We start from the raw sequence: 25,980 nt of genomic DNA on the forward strand, positions 1-25,980 counted from the left end.
TTTTAAAATCTGTGTATATACGTATACACATATGCACCATCCATCCCTTCTTCCCTCTCTCCTTACTTTTTTCTTCTTTCCCTTTTCCTTTCTCTGCCTCTCTGTCTGTCTTTCTCTTACGCATACGAAATGTGTATGTGGAGTTGGGCATGCAGGTACTTGTATGGAGGCCAGAGGACAACTTCAGGCATCAGTCCTCACTTTGCCTTTTGTTTGAGGCAGAGTCTCTCTTGTCTTGACACTGCTTGCACCAAACTGGCAGTTCCATGAGCTGCCAGGGACTCCGATCTCTGCTGTAGCTGTGTTGGGATTCTAGACACATGCAGTCATGTCTGGCTTTATGTGCTGTGAGGATTCAGGCTTAGCTCCTGGTGCTTGGGCAGCAGGGCTTCCCTCACTAAGCCAACACTTTAGCCCTTTTCCCAAACTGTCTTTGTCTGAAGACTGCATCCCTGGCTCAGGTAGGTATCTTAGACCTCCTAATGAAATTGACTTAGAAATGAAAAAATTGAGCTGGGCAGTGGTGGTGCATGCTTTTAATGCCAGCACTCAAAAGGCAGAGGCAGGCAGATCTCCAAGTTTGAGGCTGGCCTGGCCTACCAAGTGAGTTCCAGGACAGCCAGGGTTACACAGAGAAACCCTGTCTCAAAAAACAAAACAAACAAGCAAACAAACAAACAAACAAAAGGCATGATGAGGGGTCATGAAAGTCATGTGTTATAAAAGCAAAGGACTCAGTCAGATACAGGGATGCAAGAAGCTTGGTTTCAAGGCCTACGAGCCTCAGTTGGACACTGTACTCGGCTTTCTTAAGACCCCGTTTACTCTCTGTCCTGCCACACCATTAGCTTTGCTCTCTGCCTGGTTTGAGCAGACTGTGTATAAATAAGGAGATGGAGACACTTTGTGTAAAGTTTTAAAGAAATCACAGAGAGAAGCACTGTGCTGTCTGGTGAGCAGATTGAGGCCGTTGTTTGTGGCTGTGGCTGTGTTTGCACTCAAGGCTGATGTCGATATTGTAGGAGCTTTAATCCTTTCAAATTTACAAGAAATGCTGTTTCCTTTTAGTTATATATATATAAAAAGTCAAAGAGAGCATTTGATTTGAGGAAGCAAAAGTCTAGAAAATGTATCCGGGAGTCCTCGTCAATTTGAGGCATAATGAAATATAAAAAATACTCAATAAAAGCTCCTTTATTACTTTAACTGTTTAAATGTGGAGTTTTTAGCCATCAGGTTAGTGTTTTGGTATCATTTTTTTATTTGATTGTGAGCACTTTTCCAGGTAGCTCTGCCACTGGAGGGCTAATCAGATTCCCACAGATGAGTGGTGCTAGCTGCAGACTGACATCACTGCGTTCTTGCTCCGACATTATTTTATTTGTCTTTCCTGTAAAAGTTAATAACTCCATGTCCATGTGTTTAAACAGTCGGGGGGGGGGGAGAGAGAGAGAGAGAGAGAGAGGAGATAGCAAGCAAGAGGCAATGAGCGATGATGTTTCGGGAAACTCGCGGAGCTTCAAGAAGCTAATTTGAGGACATTTCAGGGATTTTTGTGACTTTCAAGTATTTTACCATACAAAGAGAGTGTGAGAAATTCAGGAGACTGCAGAGCAGGGTGATAACTCATAATTCTGGATAACAGAAGTGAACTTCCGTTTGCTCCCCATGCAGTGGTAGAAGGTGTTGGAAACGAGTTACCATTGATTTTGAGAAGGACACTCAGTAAAGTGGCTCTCAAGCGGCGAGAGCTGTGAAGTGAGCATTAATGGCATGTGTAGTGCATCATTTGGCCTGCCCTAGGTGCCCAGGGCTGCTGAGACCATCAGACCACATTTCTAAACTGGAGTTTATTGGAAAAGCTGCTTGAAGGTTTTATATTTGCACCTTCATACTGAAGAAGTGCCCCGCAGCCTGGTCTGACAGTGGCCTTAGAACCACTTGTGCCGTCCGTCCTTTCTCATGAGCATCAGCAGCTCCTCTGTGTTGAACAGTGTGCAGGGGACACTTAGGAAGTTGTCTACAGACATTTGACTTGTGTTGGGACCCCATCATTAGAATTTATGACCTAGCCATGAACTTGTTTCCATGGTATATGAGCTACATCTGATACCTGCACCCTACTTACTGCCAGAGTTGGTTCAGTGGAGAAGCCATTTCTGTGCACTCTGGGCCTGTGTTTGCTGAGGAGGATGACTTCTCTCCAAGAGTTGCTGCTCACACTCCGCCATTGTAGTACTGCATTTCCCGTCCCTGTCATTTTACTGTCACTTTGATTGTTCTCAAGTCTGCCAGCTTGCTCTCATGAATCATGCTGCAGGAAGTCATTCTTCTTTTCTCCCTTGGGCCATAAAATTCTCTAGAGTAACAACTGGAACTAGGATTTGGTAGTCTTGCTTTAGCCACAGGTCTGCTTCTTGGTGGATCTAAAGGTGATCTTTAGCTATCCAAATTTGTCATTTCTAATTCTTGCTAGCTCTAATTAATTAATTAATTTTCTTTAATGTGTATGGGAGTTTTGCCTGCATGTATGTCTGTGTACCACTTTGGTACCTGGTGCTACAGATACCAGAAGAGGGTTGGATCACCTGGAACTGGAGTTACAGACAGCTGTGAGCCACTCTGTGGGTGCTGGGAACAGAGCCCTGGTCATGCCCCCTGTCCTCCTAACTGTTGAGCGGTCTCTCTAGATTCTTGGGATTTGAGCTATTTATAGGCCGTGGCTGGCCCTTTTTTGTATTCAGATCCAGTCATTAACATGTGGTCTTTCCCCCCTTCTCTCTATCTGTCAGAGGTGCCAGTTAAGGACTACTCAAAAGATTTTAGTTGTTACAGACGTTCCAGTACACGCCTGTGATCCTAGCTTCTGGGGAGGCCCGGGCAGGAGGGCTGTGTATTTTGGGCTTGCCTAGGCTACACAGCAGCAAACAACAATAAAAAGGTTTTGGTTTTGTGTATGTGAGGGAGACAAACTTTCCTGGTGCAGAGATTCTCTCCCCTGGAATTCATGAGCCCGTCTTGCCCTGTGATCAGAGTCAAGCCCTCCAGAGGGAGTGTTCTGCGCACTACCTGGTGACTTAAGACTGCCACTCTCAGGGACACAACCTTTTTTCTTCTTCATTCCTGTTACAATCATACCACAGCTTAGTCATGCATGACAAGAGAGAACTTTGGCCCAGACTTGAGAAGTGGGTCCCAAAGCAGTACTCTTATCAGCCAAGCTCCAAGCTGTGCATGGAGCAATACTTTGCTAAAGCATAAGATTCAGCCAGCAGCAGAGAGGAAAGAACCTAGGCATTACCAGGAAGGCCCTGGGACCGTGTGCTACACATTTTTAGTGTTGGAGTCACCAGCCGCCGCCACTGCGTGAGCTCACGGTTCTCCTAAGGAGCATCGTGGACACTGAGTCATTACATTCCTTTGGAGTGATTCAACTCAACAGCCTGACACCTTCATTAATTTTACGAAGCCCTGGGTGTTTTCTGCTTCCTCTTTAGCAGTGCTGGGAGTTAGAGGAATATTGAAATTATAAAATCAGGGGAGCTGGGAGAAGAGCATCAGGAAGCTATTGAGAGATGCTGGGCTGGGCTTCGAGCTCCTTGCTCTTCTTGGTGCTTCCCAGGACCAAGCACCCAACTCTTGCCACTCAACTCTGGCACATAAACCTTTTATTTCTGTTCCTGGCACACTAGCTAGCCGCACCTCCGGCTCACAGCCAGCTCGTCTGCCTTCTCTGCTGAGGTCACTGCTACCGTGATCCGTGTATAATGGCATTTCCCTCCTCTTTTCAGCATGGAGGCTATTACAGTTTCTTCTCTACACAGGACTTCAAACAATCTGCTGCCAGTTGGATTTCAAAGCCAAGGAAAAGGCAAATGTCATCCTTTTTTTCTCCCCTCTTTGGGTAACTGCTTTGTTGGCTGCATCAGAAATTAGAGGGGTTGCTGTGGAAATTCAGGTGGGGGTGCGTGGGGACAAGGCATTTAAATTTGCTTTTCTTTCTGCCCAAAGGAGAAAATCCTTTTCCTTCTCAACCTTTCCTAAAAAGGAACTTTGATCTTCTCAGCCCAGAGGCCAGGGTTTTCATTTCCTCTATAGCAAGCTTGTGTGTTTGGCTCCTTCTGCAGCGAGGACGCTCAGTGGCTTGCAGCATCTGCAGCCTGCGGCTCCGCTGCTCCCTTCTCCAGCTCCCTCTGTGCTATAAGTTGGCGCAGAGTCCTCTGCTGAGCAGAAAAACCTCTCCGAAGTCACCCGGTCCCTAAAACCCTGTCTCGTGGTATTTAAGTAGTGTGTGGTGTCCGGCTACATACTTCTCTGGAAGAACTACTCCCATAAAACAACAAAACAGTGGCATTCTGGCGAGTCGCTCACGCAATATTTTTAACTAGGACCAAGAAAAAAAAATGTAGATGACAGAGATATTTCACTTTGAAAGGTAGTTTTTGCGCATGTGAAGTTGCCACTTTTCATACAGGCTTTTACTTCATATATCAATGTTTTAAGAGAGCCTAGGGTCAATAATGCATGCTTTAGAATTCCCTAAATACAGGTTTATACAATAGTCCCTAAAATATACTGTGCTGTGTCCTGTCAACTCTTTCTGCTGTTCTACCAGAGGTATTTTATTCTTTAATGTGAAAAACAGAAGGACCAAGGAAAATAAAACAAAGGAAGTTAGACCCCCAAGCATAGTTACTACGGGGGTTGTAACCCACATCAACAATAGGAAGGACACAATGACCACAACCAGGAAATTCCAACTGAGAGAGACTCCTTCCTTTAACTCTTTGAGCACCAGGGCACTTGGTAGTTCATCTCTTCCTAGGTACAGGGCTAGCTAAGCTAAGTTCACTGTCTTTAGTTTGTGAACTTCCGGGTTTTATGGACAGACTTTCCTTCCTTTATTCTCCACTTAATGTAAATTAAACATAAATGTGTCCACCCATGCTTGCACGCGCCTGCTTGCATGCTTGTGTGCTAATTTGTGGATAAATGGGCTAAAAATACTTCTTGATTTTGTAGCCCTCAGAGAAGGGGGAAGAATATTGAAAAAAAGGAAAAAAAAAACACAACAAAAAATCCAACCAAAACCCCCAACCAAAACCCTGTCACTGTCATCTGTTCATTTCTAATGAGCAATTTTTTAAATAAAAGAGGAAAATGAATAGGTGTTGAACCAGCCCGTGATATGTAAATGCCAACTAGTAATTACCTAAAACCTCAATTTTCATTCTGTTTCATCTTGCAAAACATTTCATTTTCCCTGAGTGAAAACACTTAATTTGGGCTGTGTGAGTTAGCCCAGCGGCCACCTCTGGCCTGCGCCTCCACTGGCTCCGGCTAGGGGGCACTTGGGCTCTGTGCTTGGGTTCCCGACTGCATGTCCACCTCAAGGTTATTCCCCTCTTGCCATTCCAGTGGTTTTGCTCTGAGTGTGCTGTGGCGCCCCTCCCCCTCCTCTAGTCTGGTTTCGGGGAGCCTGTTCCTCCTTGTCCTTGCAGCAAATCGTATTGAATTTTGGCTGACCGAGCCTTCCTCTGCATATTAACTTTCCCTCCTGTACCTGGCTGGGAGACCCTTAGCTTTTCTGCATTGAATTTCACACCCAGGTAGCTGGATGTTCCCTTTCTTCCTTTAAGCTTCGGATGCCTTGTGTCTATCTTTTGTTTATTGCTGCTGTTTTTCATTCTGCCCATCGAAGTTCCCACACATTTGGTCTCTTGGTGCTCTTCCTTTCCAACATTTCTTTTCTTTTGCAGGCTCATAGACTTTTCTTCTGCTTTGACTTAAGGTCTGTCATCTTTTGGATGTGTTCCTGCAGTGTCTTGGAGTGTGGCTTCTGGTTGCCTCTGCCTCCTTCCCTCCCTAGCCTGTGCCCTACCTAGAAAGAATTGAGAAAGAACAGAGAGCCTGCCACTGTGAACAGTAGAGCAGAGAGGAAGCTGGTTTTCTGGGTGCAGAAAACCAGAAATCTGCTGTCCTAGGACCCTGGATTTGAGTGTGCTTTGCCTAGAATCTCAAGGCACACAGCCTCTTTAGTGAGATATATGGCTTCATAATTAGCCCGTTGCATTTTTTCACGAGTGCTAGCATCAGCGTTCTACGCTGTGTTTCTCTGATTAACAGCTGCTTTGCAACTATTTCCTTGTGCCACCGACGACCGTATTTGTCAAGGAACTCCTGACAGAGTACTGATTTCTTACTAAAATGCAACATTTCTGCTTCGAGGAGGGCTCTCTCCTCAGCACTGCCTGGCTTTTAAAGTCAGCCCTTGTTAAAACTGATCTGGCTTTGGTCTAGCGCCTGTTAACAGGATTCTGGGTGTCTGCTTTAGAGCTGAAGCGGAGGAGCCTTTCACAGGCAATTTAATCTTGTGAGCAGTGCTGGAGTGGTGGGGTACTGGAGTGGGGTTTCAGGCCCGTGTGCTGGTCATTTCTCCTGCCCTGTAGGTGCCATCTCTCTGGGTTAAAAGGGTATTGGCTTTGGTTGTTAAGGTCATTAATTTTTGAATATTTTTAATATTTTAAGCTGGCTAATGAATGCTCACATTTTAAGAGATAGATGTGTACGTAGTACACAGGAGTGCTGGAATTGGTGGCATTCCAAATAAATGTCACCAGCGACTGGTGCATTAGGGCTTACATGTCAAGTGCAGAGTGCCTAAGACTCCCTCAGACCCCGGGTTTGTTGTTAGGCAGGCTCTGAAGATTACAGCATGTGGGTCTTTTGTGGGAGAAAGGTAAGCACGTAGGAAGTGTCTATTCAATGAAGATTGTCAGGATCCTAGACTCTTCCCAGCGGGCTCCCTGACCCCATGCGGTGTGCTTAGTTAGGACTGTAGCAGGGCGCCTGGAGCACACCATGCTCCCTCCATTTTGCAGTTACAGGTCCTGCTCTTCCAGGTAGATCTTGCTCAGTTGACCAGTTATCCAAAGGTATTTTACAGCCTGAAGCCCTCCCCCACTTTCTCCCTAGGTAACTGTCAGGGACTCCAGTGCAGCCACTGTTACAAAGACTACAGAGAAGAGAATCCAGTCCTCGCTTTTTTTTTTTTTTCCGTAACGTTAAAGGGATAAGCAGTGAAATTACAAACTTCCCTACAATCATGGAGTCAGTGGTTGGTAGAGTTACTCTGTTTTGCCCTTTGGGACAGTTGGGGGAAATGAGAAACTTAGAAACTTTGCTTCTGATTTTTTTTTTTTTTCCGGAGTTCATCTTTAATTAAAAAAAAAAAAAAAATCAAACTAGCTACTACTAATTTGAGGTACACCCATTAAGAACTCAATCAGTCTGAGAGTTGAGGAATGGACTCCTCAGCAAGTGGCCCAACAATGGCATCAGGAGCTTCGTGCCACAGTTCTCCGTGGCTCACTGCACTCCCACAACATGTGCAGTAAAGTCCCTGTCTCCGTTTTACATCTTTGACATTGAGGCAGAAGATTTGCCCTGAATTTATGTAATTTAGTTGGGCACAAATATAACCCATGAATAGTCACATTCATCTTCTAATTAGAAAATCAAATGATAATACAGGACAGGCCGAAGGCACCCCATCATTGAATCCAACAAAAGCGTGCTGTGTGTGTTGGTCCTCTGCAGAGGGAAGTCAGTTGAATTGTTTCTTGAAGTTAATGAAAAATGTTCAACAATAGGCTGGTGAAAGCCCAAACTGAGCACCTTGGCAGTTAATTCAGTGGGCAAAGATCTTTGCATTACGGGTAAGGAGTTTTGGGAAATCCTTTACCGTCAGCGCATGAATCATAGGGCTATAAAATTCTAGATTGGACAAGTCCTTTACCACCCTACCCCACTACCGTCAACGTGCTAGTGTCCTGTGTGTGTGTGTGTGTGTGTGTGTGTGTGTGTGTGTGTGTAGAGTGAAGAGTGGCTGGAGAAATAATCAGTGAAAGGAGGAGAGTGGTTTTCGTGTGTTCACGCTTACACATAGCTGCTTAGCTGGGTATCTTTCTTATTCAGCACGTTATGTTGAGGCTATTAGTTGGGGTGCTTTATATTTTTGCATCTGGCGTAGTGATATCGCTGCTGTTAAATATGTGATTTGCCTGTCGCCTGCTTTTTAGACAAAGATCAAGGGGAACATAAACAAGCCTCAGAAACACTTTACGTAGGTGTTTGGCAGTATTATTGTATATGACTTGAAATTAGTGAGTGGAAACTTTAAAAGAAATTGTTCATATTTTTGCAAGTTTGAAGTGTGCCGGGACTTTGTCAAATTCCCGTTAAAATAAATACGTCAATTTCATCTCCCTTCCAAATTCATTTATCTTGCTTTTTTAAAAGGTGTTTTCTACTTTACCTGATGTTTAAATTGGATTCGCTCGTTTATGCTGTTCTTTGCTATATCCCCCACGTTTTTCTTAAATGAATTACTAATGACAGAGCACTCCATCATTCCCTCTCTGCAGCCACTTTAAGGAAAGCATGGTGATCTAAACCTTTTAACCTATTAAAGATGATTTTTCCCAATTGAATCAGACCCACCACAGGTGTAATAACTAATCATTTAAACTACACCTGCTATTATGTATTTTTAAGCCATTATGCGTGTTGGATAGATGATAATTCATGTTTATTGCATTGTCCGATGGATCCGTTTTGCCTACACGAGGCTGATTAATGTATTTAAAGAAATAAGAGATGCAATTTTTAAAAAAAAAAATTGATGGAATGCGCCAAGCACTGCATTGAGTGCACCATTAAACCCATCAGAACTTTGCTCTCTGACCAGAAATGCATATACCAAGGACTGTATTAAAAGAGCAAGGTGAAACCTGGCATTTTAGTGGTGTGATTCTGTCTTCTTTCTCTGTCACGGGAAATTTTGGAAGGATGCAGGAAGGGTTTCTCTTTGTATAGGTGAATGATAGGAGCTGCCCAAGACCTGTTCATCCCATTTCCTGTGACACTTGGAACACATGTCACAGCCACAGCGGCTGCCGCATGGTACCAATACTGTCATTTTCTTCCATGTAGAGGTGCATTATTTTCTCAGGTGGACACAATTATCCCTGGGCCATCTGAGTGGTGCGGATTGGTGTTGACCCCTGAGGGCCTATGATAGGTACCTGTCCCTTCTCTTTCTGGAGCATAGTGTATTCCCCCCCCCTTTCCTCTTTCCTTCTCCTCTCATCCCCCTTTCTCTTGGACTCAGGTTTCTTTTGCATGTTCCTTTTTTTTTTTTTCCCCTTGTATCTCCTCTGTCTTTTCTCTTGTACCCCTCCCTTTCCAGTCTCATACTACTGTAGAGGTTTGTGAGATTTCTCTTTTTTGCCAGCGTAACCTGAGGTGATCTAGTTAAGAGGGTAAGTATCAGTTTTGGGGTTCTGCAGGCTCCCACATTGAGTTTTCTCTAGCCTGGAACTATTGGTTGTCCTGCAGTCTGTGGTGGTCAGAGCTGTTTGCAGTGCTGGAGGCCCACCTCGCCCACAGGGCTCTGGAGACCAGTAGTATCTTATGAGTGACGGGTCCAGATCTGAAAAGTCAGGATGCTGAGCCCAGGGTGAGCTCCCACTGAGGGTTTATCAGGAGAATAAGGGGTTTCCCTGGTTTTCCTCCTCTTCTCCTCTTTCTTTCTGTTCTGTCTTCATTTCAATTGTTTCTGAGAACTCTGGTTTCAGGAGGTGATGTGCAGACTGAACTTCACTCACAGTTACAGCACTTGCTGTTTTAATCTCGGCTTAGGATCACAGAAATGTTCTTACTTTTGGCCCCGAGAAGTGAACTGCAAGACCCATTAGCCTTCCCTTAACGGGGACCGTGCTTTTCTTTTGGTTTTGATGAGGTGAATAGTGCCAGCCATTCTAAGTAGTCCCTTTTTCCTACTGCTGTCGCTTGCACATGCTACCCTGTAGGACCAGTGTTTGCTGTGGATGGCAGTCAGGCAGCATGGAAACATGTGCTAACGCCTCTTCCATCCTCTTCTTGACTTACTTGTGTGTCTGGAGATTTCATCAAATGGGTAGGTAGAGATTCTGTCCATGTATTGGCTTGTAGCCAGGGAATCCCAAACTTTGAAGGCTTATCAGAATTCCGCTCCCTCTCCCTGCACTAGAGGGGCCAGTGTGGCCAGTGATGTGTGTCGTCTTTACAACCTCCTTCAGCTCCAGTGCTTTGCCAGGTACTATACAGGGAGCATGGTCTCGTCCTGCCATTCCTTAGCGTGCAGTTGAGGAGGCAGCTTGAACATGAGAAGAGAAGATAGTATAATTATGTCTCAATTATATGGTACACACTACAGCACTGAAGAACTAAAGAGAGAAGAGGAAGATCAGAAGAGCTTGCTGATTTAGGGAAAGCTCTGAGGAGTCAGAACAGGCTGTATAAGGTTCTTTCTCCCTCTCTCCCTCCCTCCCCACTTTCCTTTCCTCCTTCTCTCCCTCCTTCCCTCTCTCTGTTTCTCTCTCTCTCTCTTTGTGTGTATACATGTGTGCATGCACATGTGCAAAAAATTATTTTGGTGTATTATGTAATGCGTGGACAGGTAGAGATGGGCAAGGGAAGCCTTCCAGAGTGAGGGTGTGTGTGGCACAAGGGTAGTAACTGATCGAGCATGGCCAAACAGCAGCTTGAGCCAGGAAGACAGGAAAAGTTCAGTGCAGGTCCAAAACCAAAACGCTAAGTGGCGGAGATGAGTGTCTCTCAGAATCAGGAAGCCAATGATACCAGGAGACACCTGGCCTTCTACTGAGGTGGATTTCTAGTTTAAGAAGTAGCCTGCCATATATTTGATCCCAGCAGCAGTGTTCTCTGTCTGTAGCCCTGGGAACTCAAGATTTCTGGTCTTGAAACTCAGATTACTGAAGTTTACTCTCTCTGTTTTATCTCTCCCACCAGATTGCCACAGCAGTGAAGTTCCTACAGAATTCTCGGGTCCGGCAGAGCCCACTTGCGACCAGGAGAGCATTTCTTAAAAAGAAAGGTACAGGTTTCCTTGCAGTGTAGAGTGGTCTATAGAAAGGGTTGGGGCTGGGGCTGAGGCAGGTGGAAACTACAGCTAGAGACAGGTGCCAACTATATCAGGGATCGCCATGGCTCTCCGTGTGTGTGTGTGTGTGTGTGTGTGTGTGTGTGTGTGTGTGTGTGTGTGTGTGTCGTGTAAATAATAGGGGTGAGGCAACCACCCCTCTATGGAATGTCCATTTCCTTACTCCCAGTAGAGCAGAGAGATTACAGGATTTGAAAAATTAGCTTCAGACATGCAGCCAAGAGCATCACTGTGCTGTCAGCACTGAGTGGCAGAGCTGGCCCACTGAATCAAATTGGAGGGCTCCTGCTCTCTGGTTCTCTGGTCAGTCTGTTAGTGACCCTAACTCCACATGTCCTGCTTGGGCTAGGAGAGGTCAGCTGCTTCAGTGAAGATCCACAAAGAGGTGAATCAACACAGTCAGGATTAAGGTCAAGCCAGTGGTCAGTCTGATTTCTAGTTTGCAGTGGTAAATTCCTGGCTCTTATGGTATTTCTGTAAGCTGGCGTAAAATGGATCCTCACTTGTTCTCATTGATTGAAACAGATAGAACCTATTCTGGTTCTGTTGTAATTTAGGATATTTTTGGTGTTTTGTAAAGCAAAACTAACCAACCACGCAACCGAAAAAAGAAGGCGGGCCTTTTATTCTTAGGACATGGGCTTTTCTAGAGCTCTAGAAGCTACTTGGAGGGCTTTATGTAACATTAGGGAGTGGGGTGGCATACTTCACCCCAAAACTATTTTTTTTTCTTTAAAAGCTAGAATATTGGCCTCAAAATTCTGGTGATTCTGTAATTTTTTTTTAGAACTGGAATGGATGATGGGATGCTTTCATGGCATAGTCTAAGCATCCCTGTGGAATCCCACTGAAGCACTGCTCCGGGGCCCACACTGGTACTCTCTTCACTGATCCCACTCACAGAGTTTGCGCTCACAGCAGCTGCTTAGCAGCAGACCAGAGGCAGGGTCCCCATGAAGGAGCTGCACACGTGCTGGCTGCGTGACGCTCACCCCATCAGCACGAGATTATTAAAATTTGGAGTGTGTTGGCTGGCTTCTCTACTCTGCAAGCATCATGCCATAAAAGAGATTTTCCTTGAAATATGTGTACCTATAGGGAGTAATTAATCATAAAAGCTTGGGGATTTCAGCTCTCTCATCAAAGCATTGAAGCAAGAGAAAGCTGAGCCTAAAAGCTGAGCTGATTACCCGGGGTAACCTGAGACAAAATCTATGGTTGCTGAGAGATCCTCAGCCCAGTGCGTTGCGCAGTGTTATAACTGTCCGATCTCCTCCTCCACCGACAATGACCAGTTAGTCCTCATTTTCTCTCAAACGCAGCTGGGTTAGAATTTCATTTGCAGAAGGTATTTAGAGCAATTTAGAGACAAATGTCTCTGGTGTTTGCTCGGCACTTCCCCACCGCAGGCTTGGCGGAGCAGTTTTAGAATCAGGAGCTCCATCTAATCTGTTTAATTTTAATAAATCCCTGACTGGGAGAGGGAGAGGGAGAAACTCTGGATCAAATAATACTTCTTTTGAGTCACTTGGCTTATAACCACTATAGAAGGGGAACTGTTTTATGCAGTTATTATTGGTTGCTCTTTAAAAGAAAGGAAGAGGGAGGGAGGGAGGGAAGGAAGGAAGGAAGAAAGGAAGGAAGGAAGGAAGGAAGGAAGGAAGGAAGGAAGGAAGGAAGGAAGGAAGGAAGGAAGGAAGGACATTCAGTTGGTTGATCAGTCAGTTCACCTAAGAGTGAACACCCACTCTGTGTTTTGCCCTAATCTCTCCATTGGGAATTCACTGAGAACTGACAAGACAGAACCCTGTCCTCACAGAGCTTCTGTTCTAACAGGGACAGGATGTGAACAAATGGGAAAGTGAAGTCTGTGCTGTGTCAGGTGAGGGGTGCTGGGGAAGAAGCCAAGCAGGGAACGAGGATAGGCAGCCAGGGCTGGGATCTGAGTTAAAGGCTGTCAGGTGTCCCTGAGCTCAAGGTGTGCACAGAGGTGCGAAAGGGAAGAATGCTTGTTGGGAGAGTGGACTCTGAGTCAGGCTAGTCTTCAGAAATGTGGGTGTTGGGAGCCTGGGGAGGCTGTGCAGCTCTTCTTGCTCTAAAGAGACCTGCATGGGTTCACCCTGTGCTTAAGCCTGGAATCTCTGAAGCTAATCAACTGTCTCCATTATCCTCTAAAATGCTCCTTCAGTCAGTAATTACCCATTTCCGAGGTGAATCCCAGTAGGGTAAGTTCTGGCAGGACCTTTTCTGGGCGAAGAATTGCAAGGTTTGATTGGTGTCTGGGGAGGAAAAACCCCTTCACAGATTTAAGCTTCACTTTTTAAATTTCCACTATTTCCTGGGTCAGGCTTATATAGCCAGTGCGCTTGGCACCATCACGCAGCTATGGAAGGGGAGGGTTGGCTGACTGAGGTCCTGACACCTGGCTGTTAGGTCTTTTCTCTGCAGGGCCATGGCAGTAGGGGCTCAGGGCACTGGCTTTGGGAGAGCTCTCAGCTACTGTGGCCTTGGCTTTTCCTAGCAATGTCACTTTGGGGAATTGCAGCAGAGTACTGACTTGAATTATAATCTATCTTTTCTTTTTTTTTTTTTTTTTTAATAAACATCTCTTTCCTGAAAAAGCAAATCCAATTTTGTTTTTCTTTTAATATTATTTAATATTTAATATAGAAATTGAGGTCCCTGTAGTACATGTCAGTTCAGTGGAAAATGAGGGTTACTTTAGGTGCATCAGCTCAGTTTGCTTTATTGTGAAACCACAGCCCAAAGCAGGGCTGCACTGGGCCTTTGTTACTGACAGGTTAAGTGTTGAGCTCTGACGGGCGGTGGGAGTGTGCTGAGATGGGAGAGCTTGGTCTGCAAGAGTCTGTCTTCTTTGTTTTGTTGTTGTTGTTTGTTTTGTGATCTCTTTTAAAGTCTGGATATGGAGTCATTAATGAGAAACATGAAGTTATTAGAATCATTTATCATTTTCTTTGAAGTTTGCATTGCCATTTTATGTAATTTACAGCAATTCTCCCTATTATCAGGATTTTTTTTTCTCTTTAGGATGACAGAGAAAAGCAGCTGTTCACCTTCAGAATATTTGAATAAGTGTGTACAGTGTCTAGCCTCTTGGTTCTGCAGATGACACACCTATGGTAGAGTCAGCCACATGCGTTAGACTATGTGGGGTTTAAACCCTCAAGGAGCTGGTCTATATATAGGCGCTTTTCTTGCCAGCCAGGCAGCTGGCCTCTAAGCAGGCTGCAGCCCAGGAGGCCAGAGTAACTTAGAAACAGCAGTAGCAGCAGTCCAAAGAGAGGCTCGGAAAGTATTGTCCATGAGCTGTTCTTGACTTGATACACAAAATGTAGGATAGGAGGCAAGCCACTCCCCAGTGCGCTTTGCAGGCTGAGTACTGGTTGGGCAAATGAGATACCTGCCGCTCGGGAGGTGGAAGAAAGATGATGCGGAGGAAGGGACAGAGCTGTCAGTTGACTGCCCTAATGTTACTCTCAAAACCATTGTAAGCTTTTCTACATAACCCTTCTCAGGTGTGTAAACAAAAGGCTCGCTTCTCATCCTTGGAGTACTTTCTTCTCGTAAAAGGTGGAACAGATCACATCCTTCTGTTCCTGGAAGCTGGAGCCCCAGTAGCGAAGCTCCCCCTCTGGACAGGAACTGGGGAAGAAAGCATCCTGCTGGGTCAGCCTTGGTGGTGGGGTAGAGGTGAAGGGCTTCTCTCACTGGAGTCCTTTAAGGGGGAGTAAATTCTTACACAGATTTCAATTTAACTCTCTTTTATTACTTTTCTTTTTTTTTTTTTTATCATTTACGTCCATTTCATGAGGTAGTTTGCATGTCCTTGAATGGAATCTCGTTACCATGAAAGCTTTTTTAGCATTGATTTCATAACAGTCTTAATTTAATAGCTCCGTCATTACTGAGAAGCTCTGGGAGTGGGCCTGGCTTTCCAGGTCACTGACCTTTTAATTACAAACCTTGTTCTGATGGCCAGGTTATCGACTGGACAGCTCCCAGCTTGTGCCCCAGGATGAAAACGAAAATAACTGTTTCCTCCCCCATCTCTAAGAAAAAAAGTAACCTCTTGTGTTTCTAAAATTAATTTTCTCCTTCGGCTTTACTGTATAATTAATTTTTTAGTGTGTCTTAGTGAAACCAGAAGTCTTTTTATAGAGCTTTTGTTTCTGGAGCTAGGGTCCAGCAGATAGCTTAGGGGCAGGGGGTGGACATCTTGCCAGCACCACCCCTTGCTTGAGCTGGAAGGAGTAGTGTTGGCCCTGTGAGGGGCCGTCTGGCCCTTCTGAGTCTTTGTTCATGAGACATGGATTATGGCATCAAGATTTAGGTTCATTCCAGTGTTTGCTGGAGTTATTGAACCTGGGTACATCATAGACATTTTTAAAGTTGTTCCTACTGAGACACCTACCCTCTCTCCCTCCCTCCCACTTTTCTTCCTTCTCACCCTCCCTTCCTTTGTTCTTTTTTTCTTCCTTCCCTCCCTCCCTTCGTTCCTTCTTTTTTCTTCCTTCCCTCCCTCCCTCCCTCCCTCTCCCCCTCTCTCCTTCCCTTCCTTTCTTCCTCATTATTTTTGTGCTAGGGATCAGACCCAGGGTCTTGGGCATCCTAGGCAAGTGCTTTGCCTTTGAGCCCAAGGTGAGTGTGTCTTCTTACTGTTGTTAGTCTTAGATTACTGGAGAAATAAGTATCCCTAACTTGATGAGCTCTGCTGCCACAGACTTGATGTAAACAGGTTGCTCTAGGTTCTCGGTCACAGGCTGTGATGATGGAAAGAACAGGATTGTGGACAGTGGAACAGCAATCCCAGTTTGCCCTGTCACTCCAGTATGCACTAAATTTCTTGTGGTGATAGCCTTTCTGCCCTGGGAAAACAGTAAAAGCTTTTCTTGGAGTGTGAGGCAGTGAGAGAGACGAAGAACCGGCATCTTTAGGAGCAGGAGGATGACGGCAAAGTGAAGAGAGGCATTCACCATTGGCCCACAGTCGGCTTGCAGGGATGCCACCTTCCTCCCACCTCCCGCTCTTTTACCCTAGGCCTGCAGGGAAGTGAGGAGCCGGCCGGAGCACACAGGGCTGTGTGGCACTGTGTGCCTATTCCTAAGGATGATTGAGCATCTCCATCCATCTGTTGTGCACGGACTATCTTCCCTCCCTGCCAGTCTTGCATCTGCATATCCGTCACCTGCTGTTCTGGACCAGCCTATTCATCATGCTGACTGGTTTCTCCCCATCAATTTTCCTGCTTCCCTTGTTATCCAAACTTGTCTTAAACTCCACAGATTTTTCTCAGCATACAGGAGAGGCCTATAGAGGCTGAAGCAGCTTTGGTGCTGGGAACAGACATGCTTGTGGTGTCTCATTTGAGGGGCCGATAGCATTCGCTGTCCCAGAAGCAGAGCTGTACAGCTTCTTATACAGAGGCTCTGTGTTGGGGAGCCTCTTGAGGATTTTCCAGATACTCTGAAAGGACTGGAGGGTTCTTCTGTAAACTCTGGGCCTACCCTGCTACTACTGCAAAGACAAAGTGACAGTATCGACACTGTGTTACTAACATTTAAATTTGAATTTTCTTCTTGGGATATTGAAAGTTTAGTAAGAGGCTGGCAAGATTACTCCGAGTAAAGGTCCTTGCTGTTTAGGCCTGGTGACCTGGCTTTAGTCTCTGGAATCTACATAACGGTAGGAGAGAGAGCTGACTCCACAGCGCTGTCTCTGACTCCACACATGCACCAAGTTGAGGACATGAAGTGAAAAGTGTGCCATCTTCTTGCTGGTCCCTGTGCCCTGCCCTGTTCTTCCTGGAAGATTCTGGAGTCTCTGTCCAGAAGTGACCCAGTGTGAAAGAAAGGACCTGAGCATCCCTCACCCTCACAGAAACATGGGTCTCTGGCCTCAACTTGGCTGTAGATCTTAGTGTGTGGAAGTAGACAGATTTACTTCACTCTTTCCTTTGGCTGCATAGTATTCCATTGTGTGCATACATTATACTTTTAGAGAATCAGTCTCAGGTTTGTGTTTTGGTCTTTTATTCTATCCTTTACTGTTTCAGATAATGGCCTAGTGAATACTGTTAGATTGCTGACCATGTATCAATTTGGGAACATGCTAAAAAAAAAAAAAAAAAATAAGAGAATTTTTATATGTGATCAATCAGCAGGCTAATGTGAACTTTTTCTTCCATAATATTTCAAGTTTCATAGGATATAAGACAATGATTTTCTTTGTGTCTTTTTTTTTTTTTTTTTTTTTTTTTTTTGACAGGGTTTCTCTGTGTAGTCTTGGCTGTCCTGGAACTCGCTTTGTAGACCAGGCTGGGCTGGAACTCACAGAGATCCACCTGCCTCTGCCTCCTAAGTGCTGAGATTACAGGCATGTGCCACTACCACCTGGTTAACAAACTGATTTTCTAATAGAAATATAAACATATAACTGTACATAGAAATTATTATTGAAAAAAAAATTACTGTTTTCTAAGAGTCTCACTGTGTACCTCAGGCTGGCCTAGAAATCTCTTCATAGCCCAGACTAGCCCCACATTCATGATTCTCTTACCTCTACCAAGTGCTCAGATTACAGGTATGAGCCACTTTATCTGGCTTAAAGAAATTAAGAGAAAAAAGACACTATAATGACTTGCTATGACTACTTCACGTGGGTTTGGATTCTGATGGACAGTTTGGTCTTTGATTACCCAAGTAATACTAACTTACTAGAAGAATCTCTTCATCTCTCACTTTTTGAATGAATAGGCTCAGAATTTTAATTCATTGACTAATTTATCAGTTTATTGATTTGAGCTAGGGCTTGTGGTACCCAGGCTGGTTTGAACTCTTGAGTATACAGGTCAGCCTCCTGTCAGCCTCCTGTAGCGGGAGCTTACAGGTGTGCCACCTTCCCTGCCTCCTAAGTTTACTAAGTCAGGGTTCAAAGAGCTCCAGAAACCGGAGGGATAGCATCTGTTCTCAAGTACAGTTTGTAGACTTACTTTCTTTGCTTGTGATTAAATGATTCATGAGATAATCACTGGCCACTGGGATGCTCAGCCCTAATTCGGCACCTACTGTTTGCAGACTGTTATTATGCACCTGCCACTTCAGTAGGTGCTGCATAGGAGGAGGGGCTAGAGGTCAGCAATCAGGGCAGAGGAGGCTGAAGCGTCATGTTCCTTCTGCTGAGCTCACGGTAGTCGTCTCGTCTACTTTCATGACCCTCAGTACCCAGCCTCAGAGTCTGAAAATGGATGCATGGCTAAGGAAGGAATGGCTGCAATTAGAAGAGACCAGCACATTCATCCCACCTTCGGTTCCCTTTTTAAAAATGTTACAATTTAGTTGCGCCAGTCTAAAAGTGCAGCTTCAGAGTTGTTAGCCTTCAGGCCTCTGACTAGAGTGGTGTTGATGTATCCTTTTGTTTTCAGTCTTCTGTCTGCTCAGAACCCTCTTCCCAGTCACTGGGGTCACCAAAGCTTAGTTTTGACCTTAGATTGGAGGGAGGCCACTGACTTAGATGGAGAAGAATGGGCAGGAAGTCATTTATGATGGGAAGATCTTGCAAGGGTATGGGCAATTAGCAAGACTGACCTGTGGGGATGTCAAGCAAGAAAAGAACTGAAGTTGATGGCATAGGCAGCCACTGTGAGTGTGGATGACAGCAGTTCGTGGGCCAGTTGGAGCATTGTAAAACTGTTAAGAGACGTTCACTCTAGGTTCTGGACTTAAGGTTGCCTGGCAGTTGCCAAACAGCTCCAAAGGGTATCCAAGTACATTGTTAGTCAGCTGTAGGGGATCTGGGCTGGAGTGGTAGCAGAGAAATTGAAACAGAAATGGCAGCTTGTTTTGTCTTGCTATGTTTCGAAGGCTGGCCCTGAACTCCTGCTGTTCCTACCTTAGCCTTTGAAATGCTGGGATTAGGAAAGTATACTATAACATCTGTTTAGCATTTATTTGTAAATGTAATCATATAATATTTGAGGTTTATCCATGTACTGTGGATCAGTAGTTGTTTGGCCTCGTTTGTTTACCTGTTCACTCATGGGACATTTGGGTTGTTTCTGGTTTGGGAACATTAAAACTAAAACTGATATAAACATCCATGAGTAAGACTTGGGAGGTGAGTATGAGTGCTTTATGGGAAGTACCTAGAATGGCTAAATCATGTGTTCAGAATATACTTAACTGATTGTATGTATGAGAGGGAGATGTGTGTGTGTGTGTGTGTATATGTGTGTGCGCGCGTGCGCATGACTCAGCATACATGTTAAGGTCAGAGGATAACTCTGGAGTCGGTTCTTTCCCACCATGTAGGTCCTGGTCATGTCATGTCTCAGGTCATGTTAGCCTTGGCAGCAAGTACCTTTACCTGTTGAGCCATCTCTTGGGCCCTCTGAGTTTCTGTTTTTAAGAAACTTCCCAACTGTTGCTTGAAAGTGGTTATATTATTTCTGTTCCCAGTAGTTGTGCATCAGTATTTTGAACATAGAAATTAGGAAGATTAAGGCCCAAATTATCCACTAGTAGAACCACATGGAGACAGCCTTAGGACTAAACAGTAGGTCATGTTTAGAAAACTTAAGTGTGGGAGGCTATAGTTGCAGTGGTTCTCAACCTCTTCAGGGGCGCATATCAGGCACCCTGCAAATCAGATGTTTACATTATGATTCATAATAGTAGCAACATTACAGTTATGAAGTAGCAACGAAAATATATTCATGGTTGAAGGTCACTACAACATGAGGAACTGTTAAACGGTCACAGCATTAGAAAGGTTAAGAACCACTACCATAAGGGCAGGAGAGACGGCTCAGTGGTTAAGAGCACTGGCTGCTCTTCCAGAGGTCCTGAGTTCAATTCCCAGCAACCACATGGTGGCTCACAACCATCTGTACTGGGATCTGATGCCCTCTTCTGGCGTGCAGGTGTCCATGCAGGTAGAGCAGTCATTTAAATAAATAAATGAACGAACAAGTAGAAGAAGTTAAAAAACAAAAAACCGCTACGTAGCATCGTGTGTAGCCCACCTGGGTTCACACTCAGCATTGGGTTAAATACTTAGCCACTGTGTTTCAGTTTCTCTATTTGTAAAGTGAAGTTAATAATAGTATCTGCGCAAAGGAGTCTTGCTAGAATTAAGTGAAAATAATACAAAAAGTGCCTACTGTGAAAATGAGGCCTTGGGTGTTGGTAGCAGTGGTCCGTAGTGTATACGCTTTAGAAAACGTACTCCTTTCTTGATGGAGTGTTTGTTTTTTAAAGATAGCATACACAGTAATGGATTTCATTATAACATTTTTATGCACATGTGCCATTATGCTTTGTTCTCACTCAACCCCCTTCCCACTGCCCTCAGAAGATGTTTTCTTGATGGGCTGATAGGAGCCCTCACTCACCTTCAGGTTTGCTCTCTGTGGTTTCAGTTTTTCACAGCCCACCTCAGGCTGAAAATATTAAAAGGGAAATTTCCAGAAATAACAGTTCATAACTTTTAAAGCATGGAGCTTCTGGGTCCTGTGACGAAATCTTGAGTTACTCTGCGCCGTCCTCGCTGGGATGTGTGCCGTCTCTATCCATTGGATCCACTGTGTATACCCTACCATCTGCCAGCCACCTCGTGGTTGTAGGGGTTATCAGACTGTTCCAGTGTTCCAGTGCTGCTCCTTACAGTGTAACCTCTGGTGCAGTGTTCCAGGCCTGCACCCCTTTACTCCTGTTCCTGTTGGCATTGCAGGCTGAGTGAGCGTAGAACAGTAAGATACCTGGGGGCGGGGAGAGAAGCGATCACAGTTACATAAATTTTATTGCAGTATGTTGCCATAATTCTTCTACTTTGTTAGTTGTTAATCTCTTACTGTGCCGACCTTATAAACTAAACTCGACACAGGTGTATATGTGTGTATACACAGAACAGTGTATAAGCAGTTTACAGAGGCCCGTACCTGCAGGCAGCTACTGAGGTATGGGAAGGGTTTCTCTCAGACAAGACTGCACTGAGTTCATTGTAGCGCAGGTTGAAACGATGAACTTGATGGTGGTGTAACACTTAATGCAGTAGGAACTGGTAGGACTTTATACTTGTCGGCAGAAGTCACACGTTCGTTGACAGGCTTGGGGACGCGGATCCTACAGCGGGTCTGCTGGTCTTGGTGGTCATACCTGTGACCCAACACTGGGGAATCGGGAGGCTGGAGGATTGGAAGAGCCAGGTCATCCTTATCGACATGTGAGTTTGAGGCCAGCTAGGGCTACATGAGGCCTTGTCTTTTTTGTTTGTCTTAAGACAGGGTTAGCCTGTATAGTCCTGGCTGTCCTGGAACTGACTTTGTAAACCAGACTGGCCTTGAATTCAGGAATCAAAGGTGTGCACTACCACATCTCACTAGACCTTGTTTTAAGGAGGGGTGGGGTTTAAAAGTAGCTTAGTGGGTAAGAACATTATCTCCGCAAACAAGAGGACCTGTGTTCAAATCTCCAGACTCACATAAAAACTAGACATGACCACATGTGCCTGTAACCTCAGCAGTAGGAGGTGGAAACAGGAGGAGCCTGAGTGTTGAAACTGAGCTTTCAGTTCAGTGAGAGACCAAGGCAGAAGCCAGTAGAGAGGACACAGTCCTGCTCTGGCCTTCTCGTGTGTGCATAGGTACACCTGCATACCTCCATGTATGTACATTGCTCACTCGCGTGTGTACACACACACACACACATACACACACACACACACACACACACACACACACACACACACACACACACGTACACAAAGAGCTGAAGGAGTTGACTCAAGCCAGGCCTTCAGGAGCAAGGAATGCCCAGAGCATTGAATAATTAACTTTTCCAGAGCCGTTGTTACTGCTGTCTGTCTGGGTCAGGCAGTGGGTCAGAAGTTGCCTCTGGAGCTGTTGAGTTCATGAGCACACTATCCAGTCTATGATCTAGGGACCAGAAAGCTGCTGCTGATACCACTTCAGGTGTCTTCTGACCCCGATAAAAGCAGTCACGGAAGCCTTGGAATGTGAGCCTGGCTTCCCCCATGAGTCAGGTGTGGCGGTGCACACCTTTAATCTCAGCGCTGGGGAGTCTGAGGCAGGTAGATATCTGAGTTTGAGGCCAGCCTGGTCTACAAAGTAGGTCTAGCACAGTCAGGGTCACACAGAGGAACCCTGCCTTGAAAAAAAAACAAAAAATAAATAAGTAAATAAATAAAAAATTTAAAAAAGTGATCCCTATGAAGTCAGAGGCTGCGCACTGCAAGAGGAAGCTCCGGTGGCATTTTACTTTTGTTTCTGAGACAGAGACTCGGCGAATCATCATGCTGGTGTTGAACTGCCGTAATAGCCCAGTTTGGCCCCAAGCTGTGAGTCCTCTTTCCTCAGCCTCCCAGCTGCTGTGATTAAGGAGCGCTGTTGTGTCCAGCTGAATCTTGGTGCTTCTAATATCTTCCTGTTCCACCTGCGATGCTTCCACCTGCAGCAGAGAGGCCTGGGGAGATGGCTCAGTGGACCAAGTGCTTGCCCTGTGCACTTGTGAAAGGGAGGTGACATCTGTAAGCCCAGCTGGGAAGGCCGACACAGAGAAATCCAGGGCTCACTGGCAGGCTCGTCCAGTTGAAATGGTGAGCCTATGGTTCAGGGAGAGACCTGTTAAAAAGAAAAGAAAGAAAAAAAAAAAAAGGAGAAACAGTTGACGAAATGGCTGTCAGCGTCTGGACTCCAGGTGTGCCCACACACTCATGCACGCACAGTGACGGGAAGGCGGTAGCATCAAGAACAGATCACTGGCTGTTTGCCTCATTTCCACTTTCCAAAGCACCCATGGGTGCATCTCACTGAGGGAACCTTATTCTCACTTCAACACTTTTTTTTGTCCAGCTGCCTGAGGAGTCTGGACAACTTGGCTTTGAGCATTCCAGTCTCCATGATAAAGACAGAGCAGGCAGGATTCGGGTTGTATCAGGAAAATCCATATGAGAAAAAAGATTTGCAAACTGGAAAAGCCTTCCTCAAATAGTACAGCACGTTTCCCCCCAGCCCCTTTCTCAGGGAAGGGGAGGTGAAGCTTAGTATTTTTGAAGCCATTTAGATACACAGCCTCCAAGTGAAGGGGGATCGTGTTTTGGGCACAGAGCCAGTATCATGCATGCATGCATGAGGGAAGGGAACCTTTTTAATCTGAGGAGTGAGGCCTTCAATAATGAACAAAAGAAAGGTATGGGATGAATCTCCAGTTCATTGGAGGAGTACATATTGACGTCACTGGCTTTTGGAGATGGTTTTAAGAAAGCTTGTCACACTTATCTGACCTCTCTCACAGAAGGGCTTCTTAGGGTTGTGGATCTGCTAAGCGAGACAAGGAGACCAGCCCCCACAGCATGAGTTTTGCTGGGACTGTTAAGAGCTGTTGAAGGCAAGGATTTTGAAACCTAAGGTATACGATAAGGCAGTTGACTGTTGAAAAGCACATTGATTGGGCTGTAGTTAGACTTAAACTTTGGGTAGTATTTTTTAATTTACCTCATTATTGTAATCAACATTTGTGCCTTATAAAAGTAAGTTTGTGTACTGGTATTAACTGTGTGTGTATTGTAGTGTCCTTGTCTGGGAAGCATAAGACAATGTACCTTGATTTTAGATTTATTTTTTTACTGCTAGATTGCTAGTTTTTTATTCACCAGATTTAATGTTATATTTTTTAATTTGTTTGCTACCACCACCACCACGTGTAGCACTGGGAATTGAACCTGGGTCTTGCACACACTAAGCAAGTACTCTATCATTGAGCTATATCCAGCCCTTTTATCTTGTCACCAAGTTGCCTGGGCTGGCTGAGAACTCACCAGGTAGTCAAGCCAGCCTTAAACTTGTAATCCTCTTTCGCAATCACCAAGTAGCTGGGATTGCAGGCTGGGTGGAGCAAAGCCTAATTTGAGGTAGGTAAATGCAGTTCAAGTAGAGGTCCTAAATGAGAAGGGGGATGGGCCACGTACACGTATGTTTAGATTAATAGTGTGATGGCCACTTCTAGTAAGCCCCTTTCAATTCTGAACATTCAAATCACCCTGATGGGAGCCTGTCTTTTCAGAGCTTGCCTCTCAGACATGGGGTTTAGGAGGGCTCTGTCTCTGTGGTTATTCTTTTTAGTTTTAAAGCCCTTTAAAAGTAATCTTTCTGTAATTAAATTGTTGAGTAGATTGACTTTAGTAAAATGATGGTCTTTAAATTTTGCACAGCTTTGAGTTTGTTAAATAATTGCAAAGGTTTTCATTCATAAAGTTGAAGTTTATCTTTCAGGGAAAAAAAACCCCAACCATCTTGACCCTCTGATAAATATCGCACCCACATAACTGTCATCCTTTCAGTGAAACCGCAGTGCATGGGAATAGGACTCTCCAACTGGCTTCGGCTTCAAGCCGCATCGCCGCTCTTGTCCGACAAGAACAACATTTTCCTATTTACTGTCAGTGCACGAAACTGAAGAACAAAGGCAGATCTTCCCCAGCCTTTGAGTCACAGGTGGAATTGTGAATTATATTATTTTAATTGCAAAATCTGGGGTCTTGGCCAAAAGAACACAGGTTGAGTTTGAAGAAGAGGCAGTTAGGGAGTCCGTTTAACTTACGAATGGATGTGATTTGCACAGAATGTAATTGAAGGAGAACAAATATGGAACTCCATGATTTTTGATATTGACTGACTTTTTTTTTTTCTTCTAATCAAAGATTCCACTTAAAACAGTCCTGCCAAGAGGAGACTTAAATGCTAAGCTAGAAATGACAAAAATAGTGGCATTGCTTGGAAGATCTTTCTGTTTGGTTTTAAATGATTCCTACTGTCCATTTGTCCATCTGTCCACTCACCCAACGAGTATTGATTGAGTGGGTGTACCTCACCAGGTACTGTGCTTGCCCTATGAATAGAGCAGACAAATCTGGGGGAGAAACGGGCTCCTCCAGAGATACAGCAAATAAGCAAGATAATGAAAGTGGAGCAAGGTGCCATAAGAAAAAAATGAGAGGTGGGGCTGCTCTGGGAATGTGGCTCTGGGCAGGAGTCATCAGACTCGGGCTCCAGCACTGGGGAGGAGCATGATTTGATCTAGAAGGCACAGTGAGGCCGCTGCAGTGACTGAGAGCAGCCTTGGCCTGAAGGTGGAGTTTGGTACAAGTTTTATTGATGTCATGTTACCCTTAACCCAGCCCAGCTCAAGCTGCCAAACATTCCTAGCCCCCTGTCTCTCTGGGTGCTGTTGGGAGAACACTGGGGAGATAATGGCTCCTACCTTGAAGACACTGGCAATGGGACCACAGAAGCCCCTAGCCTTTGTGTTCTCTGTTAGAGCTTAAAAGCATCTCACATATCGCTCATTTAATCCTCATGATAACCCATTTCCTCAAGTCTCCATAGCTGGGCGAGGTGGTGTACCCCTTTAACCTGGGAGCCAGAGGCAGGCAGGTTTCTGAGTTTGAGGCCAGCCTGGTGAGTTCCAGGACAGCTAAGACTACACAGAGAAACCCTGTCTTGGGGGGTGGGGTCATTATTTCCATGTCCATGGGAAGGAGCCTCTAATGTAAGGACCAGGTTTCTGTCATCACTGAGATGTTCAGGTTCTTTCTCTGTTATTTTTGTTGTTTTTAATTTTTCTTCTGAGAGAGGCCCACAGTGGCCTCCTGTAGCCAAGGCTGACTTTACCTCCCTGTCACAAGTACAGGGACGATGGACATGTAGCACAGGCCACACACCCAGTCTGAAGGTATCGAGGTGAGTTGTCACAAGGACTCACGAGGACTGAGCTATCTCTCGAAGGTTCACATTATTAGATGTGGGTTCTAGGTGTATTTCACTCATACCATTTCTAGTGTCACTGCTTAGGGTTGTGACGGGTGAAACTGATGGTTCTGTTGAGTTGTAGAGGTTTTTTTTTTTTTTTCCCCATCTTTCTTTTGCTGCCTTCTGTGAGGGC

The 25,980-nt window shown here is 45.1% G+C and overlaps 1 protein-coding gene across 1 annotated transcript in view; it reads left to right on the forward strand.

The window, feature by feature from the left end:
- Pex14 (peroxisomal biogenesis factor 14) overlaps positions 1–25,980 on the forward strand; it is a 142,244-nt gene that overhangs the window by 48,631 nt on the left and 67,633 nt on the right. Inside the window, exon 3 of the mRNA XM_055615242.1 lies at positions 10,855–10,939. Coding sequence (XP_055471217.1) covers positions 10,855–10,939 — 85 coding nt within the window. The remainder of the gene's footprint in view (positions 1–10,854; positions 10,940–25,980) is intronic.

Source organism: Psammomys obesus, unplaced genomic scaffold, assembly GCF_907164565.1.
Source record: "Psammomys obesus unplaced genomic scaffold, mPsaObe1.curated_primary_1811, whole genome shotgun sequence".
Classification (NCBI taxonomy): Eukaryota; Metazoa; Chordata; class Mammalia; order Rodentia; family Muridae; genus Psammomys; species Psammomys obesus.